This window comes from Phoxinus phoxinus, assembly GCF_949152265.1.
Source record: "Phoxinus phoxinus genome assembly, chromosome: 17".
Lineage (NCBI taxonomy): Eukaryota > Metazoa > Chordata > Actinopteri > Cypriniformes > Leuciscidae > Phoxinus > Phoxinus phoxinus.
Genome location: NC_136892.1, coordinates 14,099,281 through 14,114,902, shown reverse-complemented (window position 1 = coordinate 14,114,902; position 15,622 = coordinate 14,099,281). Strand labels below are relative to the sequence as shown.

The window sequence follows — 15,622 nt, the reverse complement described above, 5'->3', positions numbered from 1 at the left end:
TCTAAAGGAACTGTTGTGAGATGCACACAGAGTGACTTTCTATTGCATTTGAAAAGACGGATGCTACAGTTTGATCTGACTCACAAATGTGTTCGACTACAACAACTCTCCCTCTTCTCAACATGGACTGCGTGTTCCCAGGGGCGGGTTTATGTAAATTTTAGGGTTGGTGATGTCACTAACCCGTGAGGAATGTCGTGTAGTCCATACCAGCCGTTTGTTGTAATCGTTAAAAAACTATTTCTTTAAAAACAAATATCTCCCTTTGCTTTGAACTTTGAGCGTTGTAACTTTGCAGATGTTGTTTATGCTCAAACAGCAACATTACAATCTAACTCAAGTTAAAAAAAGTGAAATAATACTCAACCACCCCTTTAAAGGATTTGGTAAAGTCATTAAAGACCTGAAAAAGAATAATATTAACTTCTTGTGTACTTGAGTAATGTTAATAGACTTAGGCCTACATAAACATTCAAAAAACAGCTGAAAACTCATCTCTTCTGTGAGCACTTAACCTCTAAAACAAAAATGTTTTCCTTTTCCTTCAATCCTCCCTTTATGCTACTAAGTAATGCCCATACTTTGTATTTTTGAGCATTTCTTGCATTGTTTTTGCCTATTCATGATGACTCACTTGCTTTAGTCCTCATTTGTAAGTCGCTTTGGACAAAGGCGTCTGCTAAATGACTAAATATAAATGTAATAGGTTTTAATATTAAAAGTAAATTTTTACATTTATAAATTTAAATGAACATACATTCTTTAATTGCTCGTTCATGATAACTAACGCATCAACTAATTTCAATGTAGAAAAGTGTACGGTACATAATAAAGCGTTACCAAAACCAATTTCGAATGGTTTTGAAAACTTCAGTGAAGCCTTTAAGGGAAGTACGCAATGCATGTCTCCATGAAAACAAATAGAATGTATTTTTATGTTGATTCAATTTGAAATAAATACAAGCAGCTAGACATAAACATGTGCAGAATCACATCTACTGTAAACAATATTTCATAGCATCTACTTTTATTAAAAAAAAAAAAAAATCCTAATAACAAGTGTCCATCATTAAAGTCTGTCACATTCACTTCCCTGAAACATTCTCTATTCTCTGATGTAACAGGTCCGTTAAGCTTCACACCACAGTTTCTCTGGCAGGGTTTGAGCACTGGCTCTCAGATGGTCCCTCCCCTAATGTGTCTGATTGTCCTGCAGGAGAATCCACTTCAAGAGACCCCATACTGGAGCAGGACTCCTCCAGCGATCTGTTGTTCTCAGCCTCCTCCAGGGGTAACTGAAGGAACTGAGGCAGCATTAGATGTTCTTTCTTCAGGAGACCTCGCTGATCATCAGCACTGCAGGTCTGTGCTCGGTTTAACAACTCCACCAAACCTGAAAGTTCCAACACATTTAGATAAGCAGGTTACGTTCCATGGTACTATAAAGACCGGCGAATAGAAATGAGGTAATCATCATTTACCCTCCATGTCATAGGTTCTCCTCAATCCAGGGTTCTTCTGTCGGGCATTTGATCGAGTATTCCCTGGAGGGAACATGTTGGCATCCACAGCACCTCTCCGATCCTGGTGACAGATGCAAGAGAGGTTATACCTCAGAGAAGGACTGGAGAATATCAAGATATTGAGATGCGCCGGTCTAAAGCAGTAGACTCACTTGTAATGAAGTAGGTGAGAAGTTCCCTTTTAATTCGCTGGCTTGATCAACACCTGCAAGAGTGATTAGATTGATCAACAGCTTAGAATTTTATTTTAGGGTGAACTGTACCTTTAAGAAGACTGAGAGTATCTGTCTATCTATCCATGTCTATCTATCCATGTCTATCTATCCGTCTGTCTGTCTGTCTGTCCTGCAAGAGTGATTTGATTGATCAACAGCTTATAATTTTTATTTTAGGGTGAACTGTACCTTTAAGAAGACTGAGAGTATCTGTCTATCTATCCATGTCTATCTATCCATGTCTATCTATCCGTCTGTCTGTCTGTCTGTCCTGCAAGAGTGATTTGATTGATCAACAGCTTATAATTTTTATTTTAGGGTGAACTGTACCTTTAAGAAGACTGAGAGTATCTGTCTATCTATCCATGTCTATCTATCCGTCTGTCTGTCTGTCTGTCTGTCTGTCTGTCTGTCGTCTGTCTGTCCTGCAAGAGTGATTTGATTTATCAACAGCTTAGAATTTTTATTTTAGGGTGAACTGTACCTTTAAGAAGATTGAGAGTAAGAATAAATCTATCTATCTATCCATGTCTGTCTGTCTGTCTGTCTGTCTATCAACCCATCTATCCATGTGTCTGTCTTCCCACTCAGTGAATTCAGTAGTTCAATATGAAACCTGAAAGATGTAGAATTTAAAATAGAATTTGTACATACGTTTATCTAGAATTAGTGTCTTATTGGCCAGAGAGGTGACAGCTGTGTTTATACTTATTATCTGTCCGCTTCCAGCCTGAAAACAGAGGACAGAAAACATGTGAGCACATGGCTGATGTAATGCAAATGTTGATATAGACAGGTCAATGTCATTTCTATTTAGTCATTAGGATTGTATGACAAGTAGATTTATTAGCATTTAATATTTTTTTATTTTTTTATTTAAAAAAAAAATTGATATTACCGTACATTACAATGAAGAATACTAAAGAGCATGTGGAGGCATCTTCTGCTTATTGACTGTATTGAGTTTTTCATGTTTTTATGTGTAAGGGTTTTGATGAACATAAAATATTAAATGATTGTTCAATACTGGCAACTGTCCTGCTTTTGCAGCTGCAGTTTAATAACAAGAGAAACAGGAAAATGTGAGAATGTCTCCCTGTAATCTTGTGGTCCATCAAAAAAGGTCAAATTATTAATTTCAAACGAAATGCTTGTTCTGGCCAATCTAGACCCAGCTCACCATGGTAACAGTGGCGTCCTGTGCCCTGAGGCGGTATTTGTTAAGCATCGACGCAAGGGCGTCCTGCAGGGTCTTATTGGACTTCACCACAACAGCCACCGTCTTACCTGCGAATGCTACCTTTACCCTGTACGAGAAACACACAGAAACACCTGGTGACGACAGGCAATTCAAACTGATTGTTTGGATTTAAAGGAACTGTCTATCCATAAAGTGTGTCATCATTTACTCACCCTCATGTTGTATCAAATCTGATGTTTTTTCTTCTGTGGAACACAAAAGAAGATTTTTTTTTTTTAACGAATGCTGGTAACTAAACAATTTCGGTTCCCATTGACTTTAATTTTATGGAGAAAAAACATAATCCAACAAAAACTGATTGGTTACCAACATTCTTCTAAATATCTTCTTTTGTGTCCCACAGAAGAAAGAAATGCATACAGGTTTGGAACGACATGCGGATGAGTAAATGATGCCAACATTTTTATTTTCGGGTGACTTTTTTTTGCACAACACTCACGCAAATGTGACCCTCAGTTCCAGAAACACCTGCTGATCCTTCAGCATAGAGCTGTCCTGGTCCAATGACAGCGGTTGCTATATGTGACACCCAATGGGAGATCACAATTAAAAAAATTGTTTTGTAAAGAAGTACATATATAGACATTTTGTCTAGTAATGTACATGTAAAGGTTTTGCACTTCTTACTTTGTCTTTGCCTTGTAGATAAATAATGATGTCTGACAGAGGAAGGCCTCTTTTTTCACATACGCCGGTGAGCATTTTGCGAACGGTGACACCAGGTCGGGCCGGGGTCAGGGATGCCGTACCATCGGGCAGGAAGACACAGCAATACTTATCAACCCCTCCGTCTGCAGAGCGTGCCACTAATTTCTCAACCTGCAACAACAGATATGTATTGACACGACACCAGTGTACTGGTATGGCATTGTAAAATGCTGGTATCTACAGACTTTGTAGCAAGTTACCTCTGAACTCTTCACAAGTCCAGTCTTGAAGCTGATGGGTGATTCTGGAAATGGCCAATAGAAAACAGGGATTTTATGAAATGGTCTAAAAACCTATTATTAGTTAAATTTGCCCTTTATTTAAACCATGTGTGGGTTTGGTGGGTTTTGACATCGTAAAATCACCTCCCCAGGACCCTCTCTTCTCTTTGCGTTTGTCCTTTCCTATAATGCCTTGCAGATTGACCTTCCTCCTCTCTACCACATCATCAGCCTCTGCTGTACTTGTCTTCGCCTTTAACCTCTGGAAAACAACAAACTCATATAAATCTCTTATTAAGATCAAATCCAGTCATATTTTACATTGAGATATCGAGTTACCTCCTTAGTTTTATCGAACTTGACTTGCTCTCTGGGTGAAGTGCTGCTGGTGTGTTTGGTTGAGGTGAGGGGTTTGCCACGAGGGTCCAGCCCTGGCAGGGGCCTGCCCTCCACATTAGCTAGCATGCAGCTTTGATAGAGCTGTGAGCGCACGAAACGAGTGTAGCTGTCAAACTTCATCAGTTTAAAGATCTGAAAGGGGGAAGAGAGAATGGAAAGGTTAGGTAAGGAGGACGCTTCTGCTCAAGAGGGAGTCAAAGGAGGGTGGGCTCTTGAGTTGATTGCTTTTAGTAGCTCTGGATAATTGAGTCATGATTGCTGTCTGTTCTTAAACTAAAGTGGTTTGCCTTACCACAACACAACAAATACGTCTTTGTCACGAATGTAACAACTTATTCAATATGACACATATCTTTGTTTTTACACCACACAAATGGGCAAAACTACAATAGCATCTAGTGTCAGGGTTTTCCCCCTGCTTGTTTGACAGAGGCAAAAATCTACTAATTTGTTGTTGAGGCTGAAAGCATTTGAAATTGATTGAAAAAGACACTTAATACTGTGCCTTCTTGTAGTGAAGATAACTTTGCTGATTATAATGGGAATGCTCTAGTTTATATTATTGCATCACTAACCATGTACATGGAACTCTTTATGCACTTGGATGCACTGTCATGAGCAGAGGATCTAAACTCTTTTTCTTAAAACCTTGTGTTGAAATTATTTACTTGAGGCACTCCTGAAATTTAGTCATTTTTCTAGATTTGGTGATATAACCTGATACAAACAAAATGTATACCTTGAATGCAATGTACATAACTTTGGATAAAAGCATCTTACCAAATGAATAAATGTTAAAGGAACACGCCGACTTTTTGTTTACCTCCGTCTTTGTGCTAAGCTAGGCTATAGCGGTGGGTGCGTCAGACAGTTACGGCACACACACGGAGATGAAAAGGGTATGTATGGACTTATATACTTAACTCTGAGGGATACAGTGAATAAGCTAAAGTCCCAAAAAGTCGGCGTGTTCCTTTAATGTAAACTTTTTTTCTGCTTTAACCCTTAAAGGCATACCTCTGGTCTTTAGTGACCCGGGGCGTCATTCGCTACCCCCCTCCTCATTATTTTAAAGTTAGACATCTACCTTCTTAGTATTCCTCAATCAATTCATTATAAACAATATAACAAGAAAAGAAAAAGAATGCTTGTTTTTCCATTCATTTTTTGTAAAAAAAATTATAAATAAAAATATTTATGGTCGCTTACGACCTGAGGTGTGTAACAGTGAATAAATATATATATATATTAATGCACAACAATAACTGAATATTTGATGAATAAGTGCAATTCACCTTTATTCCACAATGTGGCAATGTCTGATACACAATGATAAAGTCACGTTTCACTCAGGCAGAAAACAAAAGAATAGAAAGAATCATCAGCAAAACTTAAAATGGTTCGGCGATTTACTGCAGAGCAAATATTAGTGCAACATTTTTTATTAGTATTGAACATTTTACAGTCACTGTCACTTGATGGTGGATCTGGTAAAGAAGCTGTTATAGATCCAAATCTTGATTTTAAAGTTGTTGAAAATGATAGTTTGGAGAATATTTTTGAGATCGCGAATGTAAGCCAGATGCTGAATGTACTGGGAAATGAGCTATGACGAGGACAGTGATGATGGCATAAAACATCTGCTCAAACTGAACCCTTCCAAGCTCCAAAAGGTAACAAAATATGCTTTATTTAATTTTTCGGTAATTGTTACTCTAAAATCAGGAGAGTTTTATATTATTGCGACAGCTAGAGATCCATCCGTGTTAGATATAGACCTGGACAAACATTCATGCATTTAAGGGTTAATCCAAAGTATTATAATATTATTAATAATATATTGATAATTTGATAATATTTGATAATATATAGACCTGTGCTCAAAGTAATTTTTTTTTTTTTTGCTTTCCATTTCTTAACAACATAGAGCATAATCTTTTTTTTCTTTTTTTTAAACTATATCATACATAGTTCAGTCATGAAACTCTTTCATGATCTCTCAAGCCAGCAGTACAGCCAATCGATTTATCTTTCTAATCTACACAACCTTTATTCACATTGCACTCAGTAACTTCTGTGTGCACAATGAGAATGTATTTTTCTGGCCCTCCTCCTCCCCAGAACCACCTGTCTAGATCTGCTGCAGGGTTCTCTCAACCTTGAAGCAGCATGTATCCTAATATCTCTGTAATTCTGAGCACGTTTCAACATTAGGCCTTCGCTCATGCCAGCGGAGCAGATCTAGCTCACCAAGGTCAATCCTCCCTACACTCTATTATTATCAATAAAATGCTCTTGAAATTTATTTCGATTGACATTTCAACCTGATATGATGTCACATACCTGTTGTTGGGCTTTTTGAAAGATATCAGCTTGAGGGTTTTGAACATCTTTCTCCTCGACTCGTACTCTGTCATCTATGTTAATGGGAGAAGTTGCGTTGCTGGACAGGAAGCTGTTATAAATTGACAACGCCTCTCTCTTGAGCTAGGGTAAGAAAACAAATTGAATATTTACATTTTCTGTAGGAATTAGAAAGGAAAAGAAACAGTGATAAAATAGTGGTTCGATATACAACACGGAGATTTACCTGCTCTGATTGATAGGCAGGTATCTTGCGAAACTTTTCACACGCCAGCCAGAATAAGATGTTCTCAGCACTGACCTCAGATTTCAGAAATGCCTTTGGTGCATACAGACAAAATGTAACGCTAAGAACATGCCTCAAATCTGGATGAACTGCATGTGTCGGTGGGCATGATAATTACTATCACCTGTATTATTATTAAAAACAAGACAATTTAGACAATTTAATTTCTAGTTCTGGCTTGTATCTCTGTTGGCCACCAAATGAGGAATTCACAGAGGTTTATCCATCTCACCTAAACACACAAATGTTTCCTTCCCCCCCCCCCCACAAACTCTCTTCCAGCCTCCCTTCTGAAACATTCTCCACACCTCCTCATTTACCTATAATTACAGTGACTCATACCGTGGGCTGTTTTCCTCCTCTCCTGTTTTTTTTCTGATTTTACACATTTCACAATGAATTGGGGTCGAGTTGCTTGCTCTGCGTGGTTGGTAAACAAATGAGAGCGTCGAGCAACATGGCAGCATCTCTCTACGAAAATCTGTTTATTACGAAGTGAATAAGTGCAGAAGTATATGACGTGTACACCGAGAAACTAGAAGCACAGGCTTATTTCTAGGACACCACTTCTGCTTTTCTCTGCTGAGTAAGACAGTCAGCCTTTTGTATTCAGTAATATCACCAAGAAAACCACCGTATTCAGGGCTGTCTTTTGATTAAATCTATATTAAATCAAATGAATTGAATGATTTGCTGATTAATTAATTGCAATTAATCACACTTATATCAATATTACTTGAGTTGCCTGTAGTGATCAACTTTGAATTGGTCCAACTGCATTGCTTTTAGTTTTAAAGCACTAAGTTGACAATATTAGAAGTTAGTAGATCATTCAGAAACCTTCCCACCCAGTAAACTCAAGTGCTTTTTAGAAGATCCATTAGAGAAAATAACCAACACAGTAAGCAAATCAATATCTTCCCCTAAAGCCCATTCATCTGTGTATTTGTTCAGATTTTGACGTGCTTTTTTATGTCCAGAAATATTCACTCTTTCGAATGACACTTGTTTACTTCACTCACCGTGAAGTAGCGTACTCCCATGGGGTCCTCCAGCAGCCTCTCGAAGCTGACGGCCCAGCTGGCCACCTGACCCACACCTCTGGTCCCTTCCCTGGGCACGGTGGGCAGACTGGAGTTACTGCTGGAGTACTGCGTCGCTGTGCGCTCATCGGTCTCCAGCACATTCAGTTCTAACGCCCACGAGACGGAGAGGATGTTGAGAAGCACTGGCATTTGAACTTAAAACATTTGTGTGTATTGTGAGGGTCTGTTTACAGTTGTGTCCTAAATGACGCACTATACACTACAGTATGTACTTACATACTCAGCTGTGTAGTGTATGAACTTAAGGTTATTTTGTCATTCAACATCGGAATTTAATAGCCCCTCCCCCTCCGCTGCGTAATTAAAGCTGCAACAGTTGAGTGCGTGACACCCTAAAAACTCGCTGTTTTCTTTCAAATCCGCATTTTTGTGACGTAATGCCGCTTTGACTGTCGCATAGACATCTGCTGCACATATCGACCAAAAGGGGTGCTCGTGAGCACCCTTCTGAAACCTAAAAAAATGACTAAATGGGACACGCTACGGTCTCATGGACTCGGCAGCCATTGTAAGTCCACAAGACTGAAAGTACATATGAAGTGTGCCATTTGGGACAGGGCCCAACATTCCACACTTAGTTTTTTCGGTTAATTAAGTGCATTACCCAGGTATTTAACACTATCTTATTTGGAATTTTCAGTGTGAACACAATACTCTGTTTATACTACATGACATAAATTACATAGTCACATGACACTAATGACATAGAATAGTGCATAAGTACGCAATTTGGGACCCACTTTACCTTAACATTAGATCAAGTTTGCCATGAACTATTAGGTAAATTGGATTATACTATAAGTCATTAAATATAGCCTACTATTGAGCAAACATGAACCATGCCATGCAACACTAAGAGTTTGGATACCCTTTCGAAAAATAAGTGCACTTCATTTTATTTGTGTACTTCAAATCTTAAAAGTAGCCTTTATTAAAAAAAACTATACTTGCAGGAAATTATATCAAGGAAATAAAAAGCCACTTAATAGTACTTAAAGAGGGTACACTTGTATGACTTTTTAACTTAAGAACACTTAAGTACTTTATAATCATCAAAAATGTTAAGTTTTAAAGTTTTAAGTATATTTGGTAACAATTTAGAATACTGTTCCTTCATTAATAAATAACTACACAGAAACAAATGAGTAACGCACTATGAACATTCTAGTAACTATACTCTTAACTATCACAAAACTCTGATTAATTAATTAGTTAGTCATAACGCTCAGTCGAATGTGGTAGTTCTCTATTAGCTACTCAGTAACTATGTTTCCTACCTCCCAGAGAACTACTATACAGTTCCCTAATTAACATGAAAAATGCATAATGAATAATATAAGGTAATGGTAACCCATGTGTAATTAATCAAGTGTTAGTTTTAATAGAAATTACATAAAAATATATTATAGTTTACCATGAATGCTTTTCAGTACATTTGAAAGAACACTTGAACCACATTTCAATGATAATAGAATAAATTACTTAGTCCTTAAGTGGGTCAAAACCCACTATTTAATATAAATTTAAACTATAATAAATGTTAATTTCATTGCAATAAAGTGCTTAAAGACACTACATTCATATTCTTTGGAATTGTATAATACTATGTAAATGTATGCTAACTTTTTCACAAATGTAGTTATTCATTAATGGTCTCATAGTAGTGGTGCTATAGCAGAGACATGACTTCATGGTAGTCTGTGTTTCTTCTTATGTTTGGTGTTTTTACATTGTTTCTAGGGTAACCGTAGGGTCATTAGTTGGATAAATGATAGATCAGATGGACTACCAGCTGGTGGGGCTGAGATTGAGCACCTTAAGTTTTCCAACAGGGCCACATTTTGTAACTTTTCAGAGATGACAAATGTTCTAAATATAAAATATTTACATACATGCTACCAATTTTAAATTCACAGAAATCCCATTTTTGCAGTTGATCTGTCCCATTTTATCTGAAATAATAAATAAAGCAAATATTGTTTAAATATATTGGTAATAACTATCAGTGCAGAATTATAATTTTTTTGCACAATTCTTCAGGTCATCTTGTTTTAGGCTCGAAACACTTTTCAGTTGAATGTGAAGTCAATTCAAAAGCACGACGCATAATACCGTGAAAATAAAATCTAGTGTACAAACATGCCAGTCAGCGAATCTCAATCTTTTGTCAGAGGACGCATGAGCTGATTTAGCCCCGTTTTGTCTTTCCTCAGGCTTTGGGAATGTGTGAGACATGCTAAAGAAAGACGCTCGTCAATATGACATCATTAACGTTTGTGCGCTGCTAAACTGTCTCAACCCAAAATCTGTTATGACACTTTTTACAGTTCTCTTCCTTTATTCCGACACTTCACTCGTCACTTGTTTTTGTGGCACTGATGTGCAGTAGAGGAATTTCCCAAGCATGAGTTCGAGTCACACTTTATGAATGACTAGCTTCAGACGCTTGATGATTATTCTGGTGTGATCGATGATTGTCTTCACTTCCAGACAGTCACATGACTTTCTATACCTCTGTCTGTCTGCCTTTCTGCCTACCCACCTGTTTTTCTCTCACAATCTCTCTGTCTCACAATGACACTTGAACAGAGAGAGAAACTGATGTGGCTACACCCCCACCCCCAAAACCGGATGTAAACAGGTCACTGATAAAGTGATAAACCCAGAGGTATGACTGCATTAGAACTGTTCGCTGCCATGTGGATAAAGTATAAAAACACATGGCCGCACGGACTGCTGACCTTTGTTTCCCCCTGATGCCGTTGATGGAGGAGAACATATCGTTCATCCTCCATCTCCTCTAAAAAAAAAAAACATTTTTAATGAATAACTTACCTCCATCTGAAACAGCCAGTGTCTGTAGGAGAAAATGAAATTATATCGATCAGTTATAATTATACTAATCAAAAATATGTATGTTGGATCATGGCGTACATTCATCTGTGGTATTAGTGACTCAGTTGAAGTACACATTTCTTGGTAATAAATATTGTTTGATTCAATGCCTGCAGGCAATGGAGACGCACACAAGTACAAGGCTGAGTGAAAGAGCTCACGAGCAACAAAATGAGACACAATTGGAGTCTGAGATAAAATGGCTGTTCTTTTTTCTCTCAAATTGGATATAAACTGATGTTCTCTGATCGTCTCATTCCCGGAGGGTAATGTAATTTTTTTGCCCCCTGAATAAAAGAAAGTAGTTACAACACTACATTGGTTAGTTCAAGGCCACTTTTAACCTTATGATTTGACCTGATATGGTTAAAAAATACTTGAGGAGAAATTTTTTTTTAAACTCGTTCTCAACAGATACATTTTCATTGCCATATTCGTATTCTGTGACAACGCTGTGTTTGCGCACACAGACCGGCACATACATTTTTAGTCAGGCTCTTTGAACGTACCTTAAGTCCGTTGGATATCTCAATGTTATTCCCTTTCAGAGACATATCCTTGGAATCACATGTACTTTAGATTATTAAACGCATGAGTGAGTTGTTTCTGATGTGCGTTTGAGACAGCTCTGAACACAATATAACTTCCTGCTCGAGCAGGAAGTCTTACCATGGTAACATGCCGCAAGAGGAAGTGTGGGCATGTTTCAGACAGAGCTCTTTTTTTTTTACAGTGAAACCATGGCTGCTGTTCTTCCATCATTACATAATGAATAAGGTCATTTGTGAAGAAAAAAACATTCATTGGAATTAAATTATTGGGTATTTGTGACATTTAACATTTGTTTTGTTGTGATTGACATGTTTTAGCACTGTCCCGGTCAGATTCTGAAAGAGCACACAGCAATTAGATTAAACATTATCACTCAAGCAATCATGACCAAAATACCATGTACCACTGCACTTCTGTTGGTGAACTTCAATCAGGTTTTCTTCAAACACCATCAAATCTACCATTTTGAGATGATTCAACTTTTAAAGGTCATAACAGGATCTTCAGCTTATGGCTAGCATGGCAGTAACTCCATATGCCTAAAAACAGTAGACAGATGAGGAAATGAGGGCTCTTCTGAAATCAGTCAAAGGTTTTACCTTGTTGAGGCTGTAAGGCTGACTGTCTGACAGGGTGTTGTGTCTCCCAAGAGTCCTCCGTAAAGTGTTGCGTCGAGCGAGGTTTGAGAACCCTCTAGTGATTTCATTGAAACTCAAGGTCCTCTGACATAAAATTCACACAAAAATTAGTTTCATATATTACAACCTCACAATATAAAAGCTTTTCTGTACAATAAAATACATTCATGATATGAATGATCAATTTACGGTTTCATACAAATATTCATGGAAAAATGTAACCGAAACAATGAAATCCTTGGATGAGGGTATAACATCTATGTATACAACATGTATCATGTATATAGAACATCTAGTTACTGGGGTGCCCCAGAGCTCAGTGCTTAGACCACTTCTTTTCTCCACATGTCATCATCATAGGATCTGACAGACAGACAGACAGACACAGACATATACACACATACATGCACACGTATACACAGGGGTGGATGGTGTATAAGGGCGATTTGGGCGACGCACTACCAACTGGGAGAAAGAGGATTTTTTTTTAAACAAATTATATCACAGCAAAAGTAGTTTTCAGTGTTCTAGACATATTATCTGTCATTGTCCAATCAGATTCGCCAGATTCAAGTCACGTTTCAAATGGTCACGCCCGCGACTCCCGCCTCTCTGAGCGAATTCATTGACGTGGAAAATCGCCCAAGCATTCTCCCATTGACTCTTATGTTAAAACTTTCTATGCATTTTCAACGAGGATTTGGGACTCGCACTTATGTGCTTGCGTCATACGTAACTGAGCAAAGAGACAGAGGGGGATATCTTCGATCAAGTCACTTGCTACTTTCAAGATGGCTACTAATGTGTGCAATTCCGTTGCATCTCTGAAATAATTCCTTTTAGTCGACGATCCAATTCAGACAAATTGGCATTAAAACAATCAGGACATCCAAGCGGTATTGTGTCTTTCTTTTCCCGGTCACCGAAACGGTGCAGCGTTCTGGACAAGATTGTCTCACGAAGACTGCCCAGAGCTTCATCTACAAGGTGGAATTTTAACAGCAGGATCGTCAACACTGTGTACGAGAACCGAGATGCATATTGTATGTGGTTCTCTGCAAACCTATGGTGGCATCATGCCTTCAGTGTGTCATGAACAACCACACATAAAATGTTGCACATATTATATTGGTATTTTATCGTATTTGACTGTATTTGCATACTTGACTGTAGATAGATTTATGAGTGAAGTTACCAACACAATAGATCTCTCTCTCTCTCTCTAACACGCATAAAGAGAGAGAATGTTAACTTGTGTATAATTCCGAATTTCTATTGATGTATTTGCACTTTTAATCTTGCTGAATTCTAAAAGGCAAATAAATTAAGTTAAAACTTCCCCGGCCCCATTCGTCTTTGTAAGAAAATGTTCTATTTTGTCTTTATTATTTTGTCAGAATGCACCAGAATGCTTCGTTTGTATGTGAAAATCAAAAAAAAATCTTCTGGGGTAGGATGCCCCCAGACCCCCCTACAGGGATTTGGTTTAGCCCCCCCTAAAATAAAATTCACCAGCCACCTCTGTGTATACACATACATAGATTTTTATTAAAAAGTTAAATAAATTATTATTCAGACCAAGAAAACAGTTAATCATACACTCAAATGTTTCAATTTGGCCCAAATCTAAACTGGAAAAAGCTACAAATATAGTTGTGAGAAGCAAAAAAAGAAGAAGAAATGAGTATTCATTTTGTTTAACTGTACCCTGAACAGAAAAAAAAAAAAAAAACTCCAAAAATTCCAATATTATAGTATCATGACCAGATGTTTCCACCCTACCAGTTGTATATCACAGGTAAGAAGTGAAGAGGAAATTTGGTACCTTTTCCCTTGACTGGACAGATGGTTTCTGTTGGTGGTGAGACAGAGAGATCTCCATGATGAAGCTGGCTGTGTGCTGGAGACCAGTGAGCTTACACAAAACCTGAGCTAGAACTTCTTGGCTCACAGAAACAACGTGTCACTGCGCAAACACCATAAAACACAACGCCGCTGGGTATAAAAGTCACTGAGAAGGAAAACACACTGACGTACATTCAGGCAACAATCATCCAGAGAAACCTGAGGATGAATGACCATGTAGACAGAAATGAAATGCACAATTATTGTGATAAAAAAAAGTGTTAGTGTTAGTCTTACCCGTTTGCATTTGATTATCTGCAGCACACCTTTCACAGGTGATTTGTTGAAATTCTATCATCTTTAACCTCATGTCTTTTTTCCTGTGGAATACAAAGAGATTAAAAAAATTTTGAAAACTGCTCTTTTACATTCAACGGTGATCATTTAATGTCAAGTTCAATTGATTTATTTTTCACATTTGTGTGAACTGGTGCTCTTCAAAAAAAGGTCCCTCTTTATGCACAGTTTCTCCTAAATGGAGACTGTGATTTGTGGGGAGCTTTATAAAGAAGTTTTTCTTCACAAACATGTCCAGTCAATCGTCCAAACTGGCCAAAGCAGGTCCTGACGAAAAAACCATCCAGAACCAGTTCTGTTTTGCGTCACCAAAGCTCCTTCTGTTCTGCAATGGTCGACACCTGTTCCTCTCAATTCATCAGTGCAGCAGTCCGTGTGGCCATAAGCCTGTTCACCATCTCACTCTCCCTCGCTCTTACAGCTGGAGAGATGAGCTCAGCCAGCAACAAAGGCATTTGTGTTCATGTGCGTCTGAGGAAAAAGCAAAGTAATTAATGGCCCTTAGCAAAAATGACAGAAAGTGCTTATCATGATCTTCACAGATATGGTTGTCACATCTCCTCAAAAGAAATATTGCATAATGAGCATAAGTGTGTTTTAGAAAGACAGTGGTGCCCTTAAATAGGATATAGTCACATGAGCTACCTGCTTAATATTTAAAATTAGTGGAGTTTGCAGAAATGTTTAAATGAAGAATAACCATAGAAACAGTCTAGTCTAGTTAATTTTATGATACATTTTGTTTGGTATCTTGTCACAACAGTTTTCAAACTTTTTGATTCCACAGAACCCAAAAAATTATGATTGTACGGAGCCCCTAAAGGGACGAAGTGATATTTTTTTTTTTTTTTGCCACCCAATTCAGTTTACACATCAATGGTATCCCACTTGTCATAGTACACTGCTTTTGCTCATTTTATATTATGAAAAATATTCAATAATTTCACTGTAACACCAAATTCAAATAGTTCACACATCACTGCTACAACACTTAGTTTTGGAAGTAATTGCACATAACAATTATAATTTGATGGCATTACACTGTATAACAGTGATATTTTTCTAAAAAGGGTGAAGTTGTTGATTTTGTTTCATAATAAATAGGCCTAATCATAAAAATAATGCATTTTTATCAAACTAAGTATTGTAGTATAACCAGCAGGATAGCAGTGATGTGTGATCTGAATTTGGTGACAGTACAGTGTGTCATGATGAAGCTATTGAATATGTTTAATAATATAAAATGTGCAGA

At 37.6% G+C, this 15,622-nt stretch overlaps 1 protein-coding gene across 2 annotated transcripts; it reads right to left on the bottom strand.

Annotated features, from left to right (window-relative positions):
• Positions 1 to 694: 694 nt before the first annotated feature.
• On the bottom strand, positions 695 to 14,870 carry rgs14b (regulator of G protein signaling 14b). 2 transcript variants are annotated; one of them, XM_079586948.1, is made up of 17 exons: positions 14,311 to 14,870; positions 13,994 to 14,196; positions 12,130 to 12,252; positions 10,919 to 10,940; positions 8,000 to 8,169; positions 6,918 to 7,010; positions 6,671 to 6,814; positions 4,268 to 4,459; positions 4,073 to 4,190; positions 3,908 to 3,951; positions 3,627 to 3,818; positions 3,439 to 3,515; positions 2,919 to 3,045; positions 2,393 to 2,468; positions 1,676 to 1,728; positions 1,482 to 1,584; positions 695 to 1,393 (listed from the first exon to the last, which is right to left on the bottom strand). In XM_079586948.1, the coding sequence occupies exons 2-17, from the start codon at positions 14,048 to 14,050 to the stop codon at positions 1,137 to 1,139; spliced, it is 1,848 nt and encodes a 615-aa protein (XP_079443074.1). In that variant the 5' UTR covers positions 14,051 to 14,196; positions 14,311 to 14,870; the 3' UTR covers positions 695 to 1,136. The 2 variants fall into 2 exon arrangements, with proteins under 2 accessions (XP_079443074.1, XP_079443075.1); XM_079586949.1 differs by lacking the exons at positions 12,130 to 12,252; positions 13,994 to 14,196; positions 14,311 to 14,870 and adding an exon at positions 11,488 to 11,891.
• Between the last annotated feature and the right edge of the window lie 752 nt (positions 14,871 to 15,622).

Coding starts and splice junctions, on each gene's coding strand:
- rgs14b (XM_079586948.1), bottom strand. CDS start 14,050: ATGGAGATCTCTCTGTCTCACCACCAACAGAAACCATCTGTCCAGTCA. Junction 12,253..13,993: donor CTGTCCAGTCAAGGGAAAAG/GTACCAAATTTC, acceptor ATTTTATGTCAG/AGGACCTTGAGTTTCAATGA. Junction 1,729..2,392: donor GACACTAATTCTAGATAAAC/GTATGTACAAAT, acceptor TCACTCTTGCAG/GTGTTGATCAAGCCAGCGAA.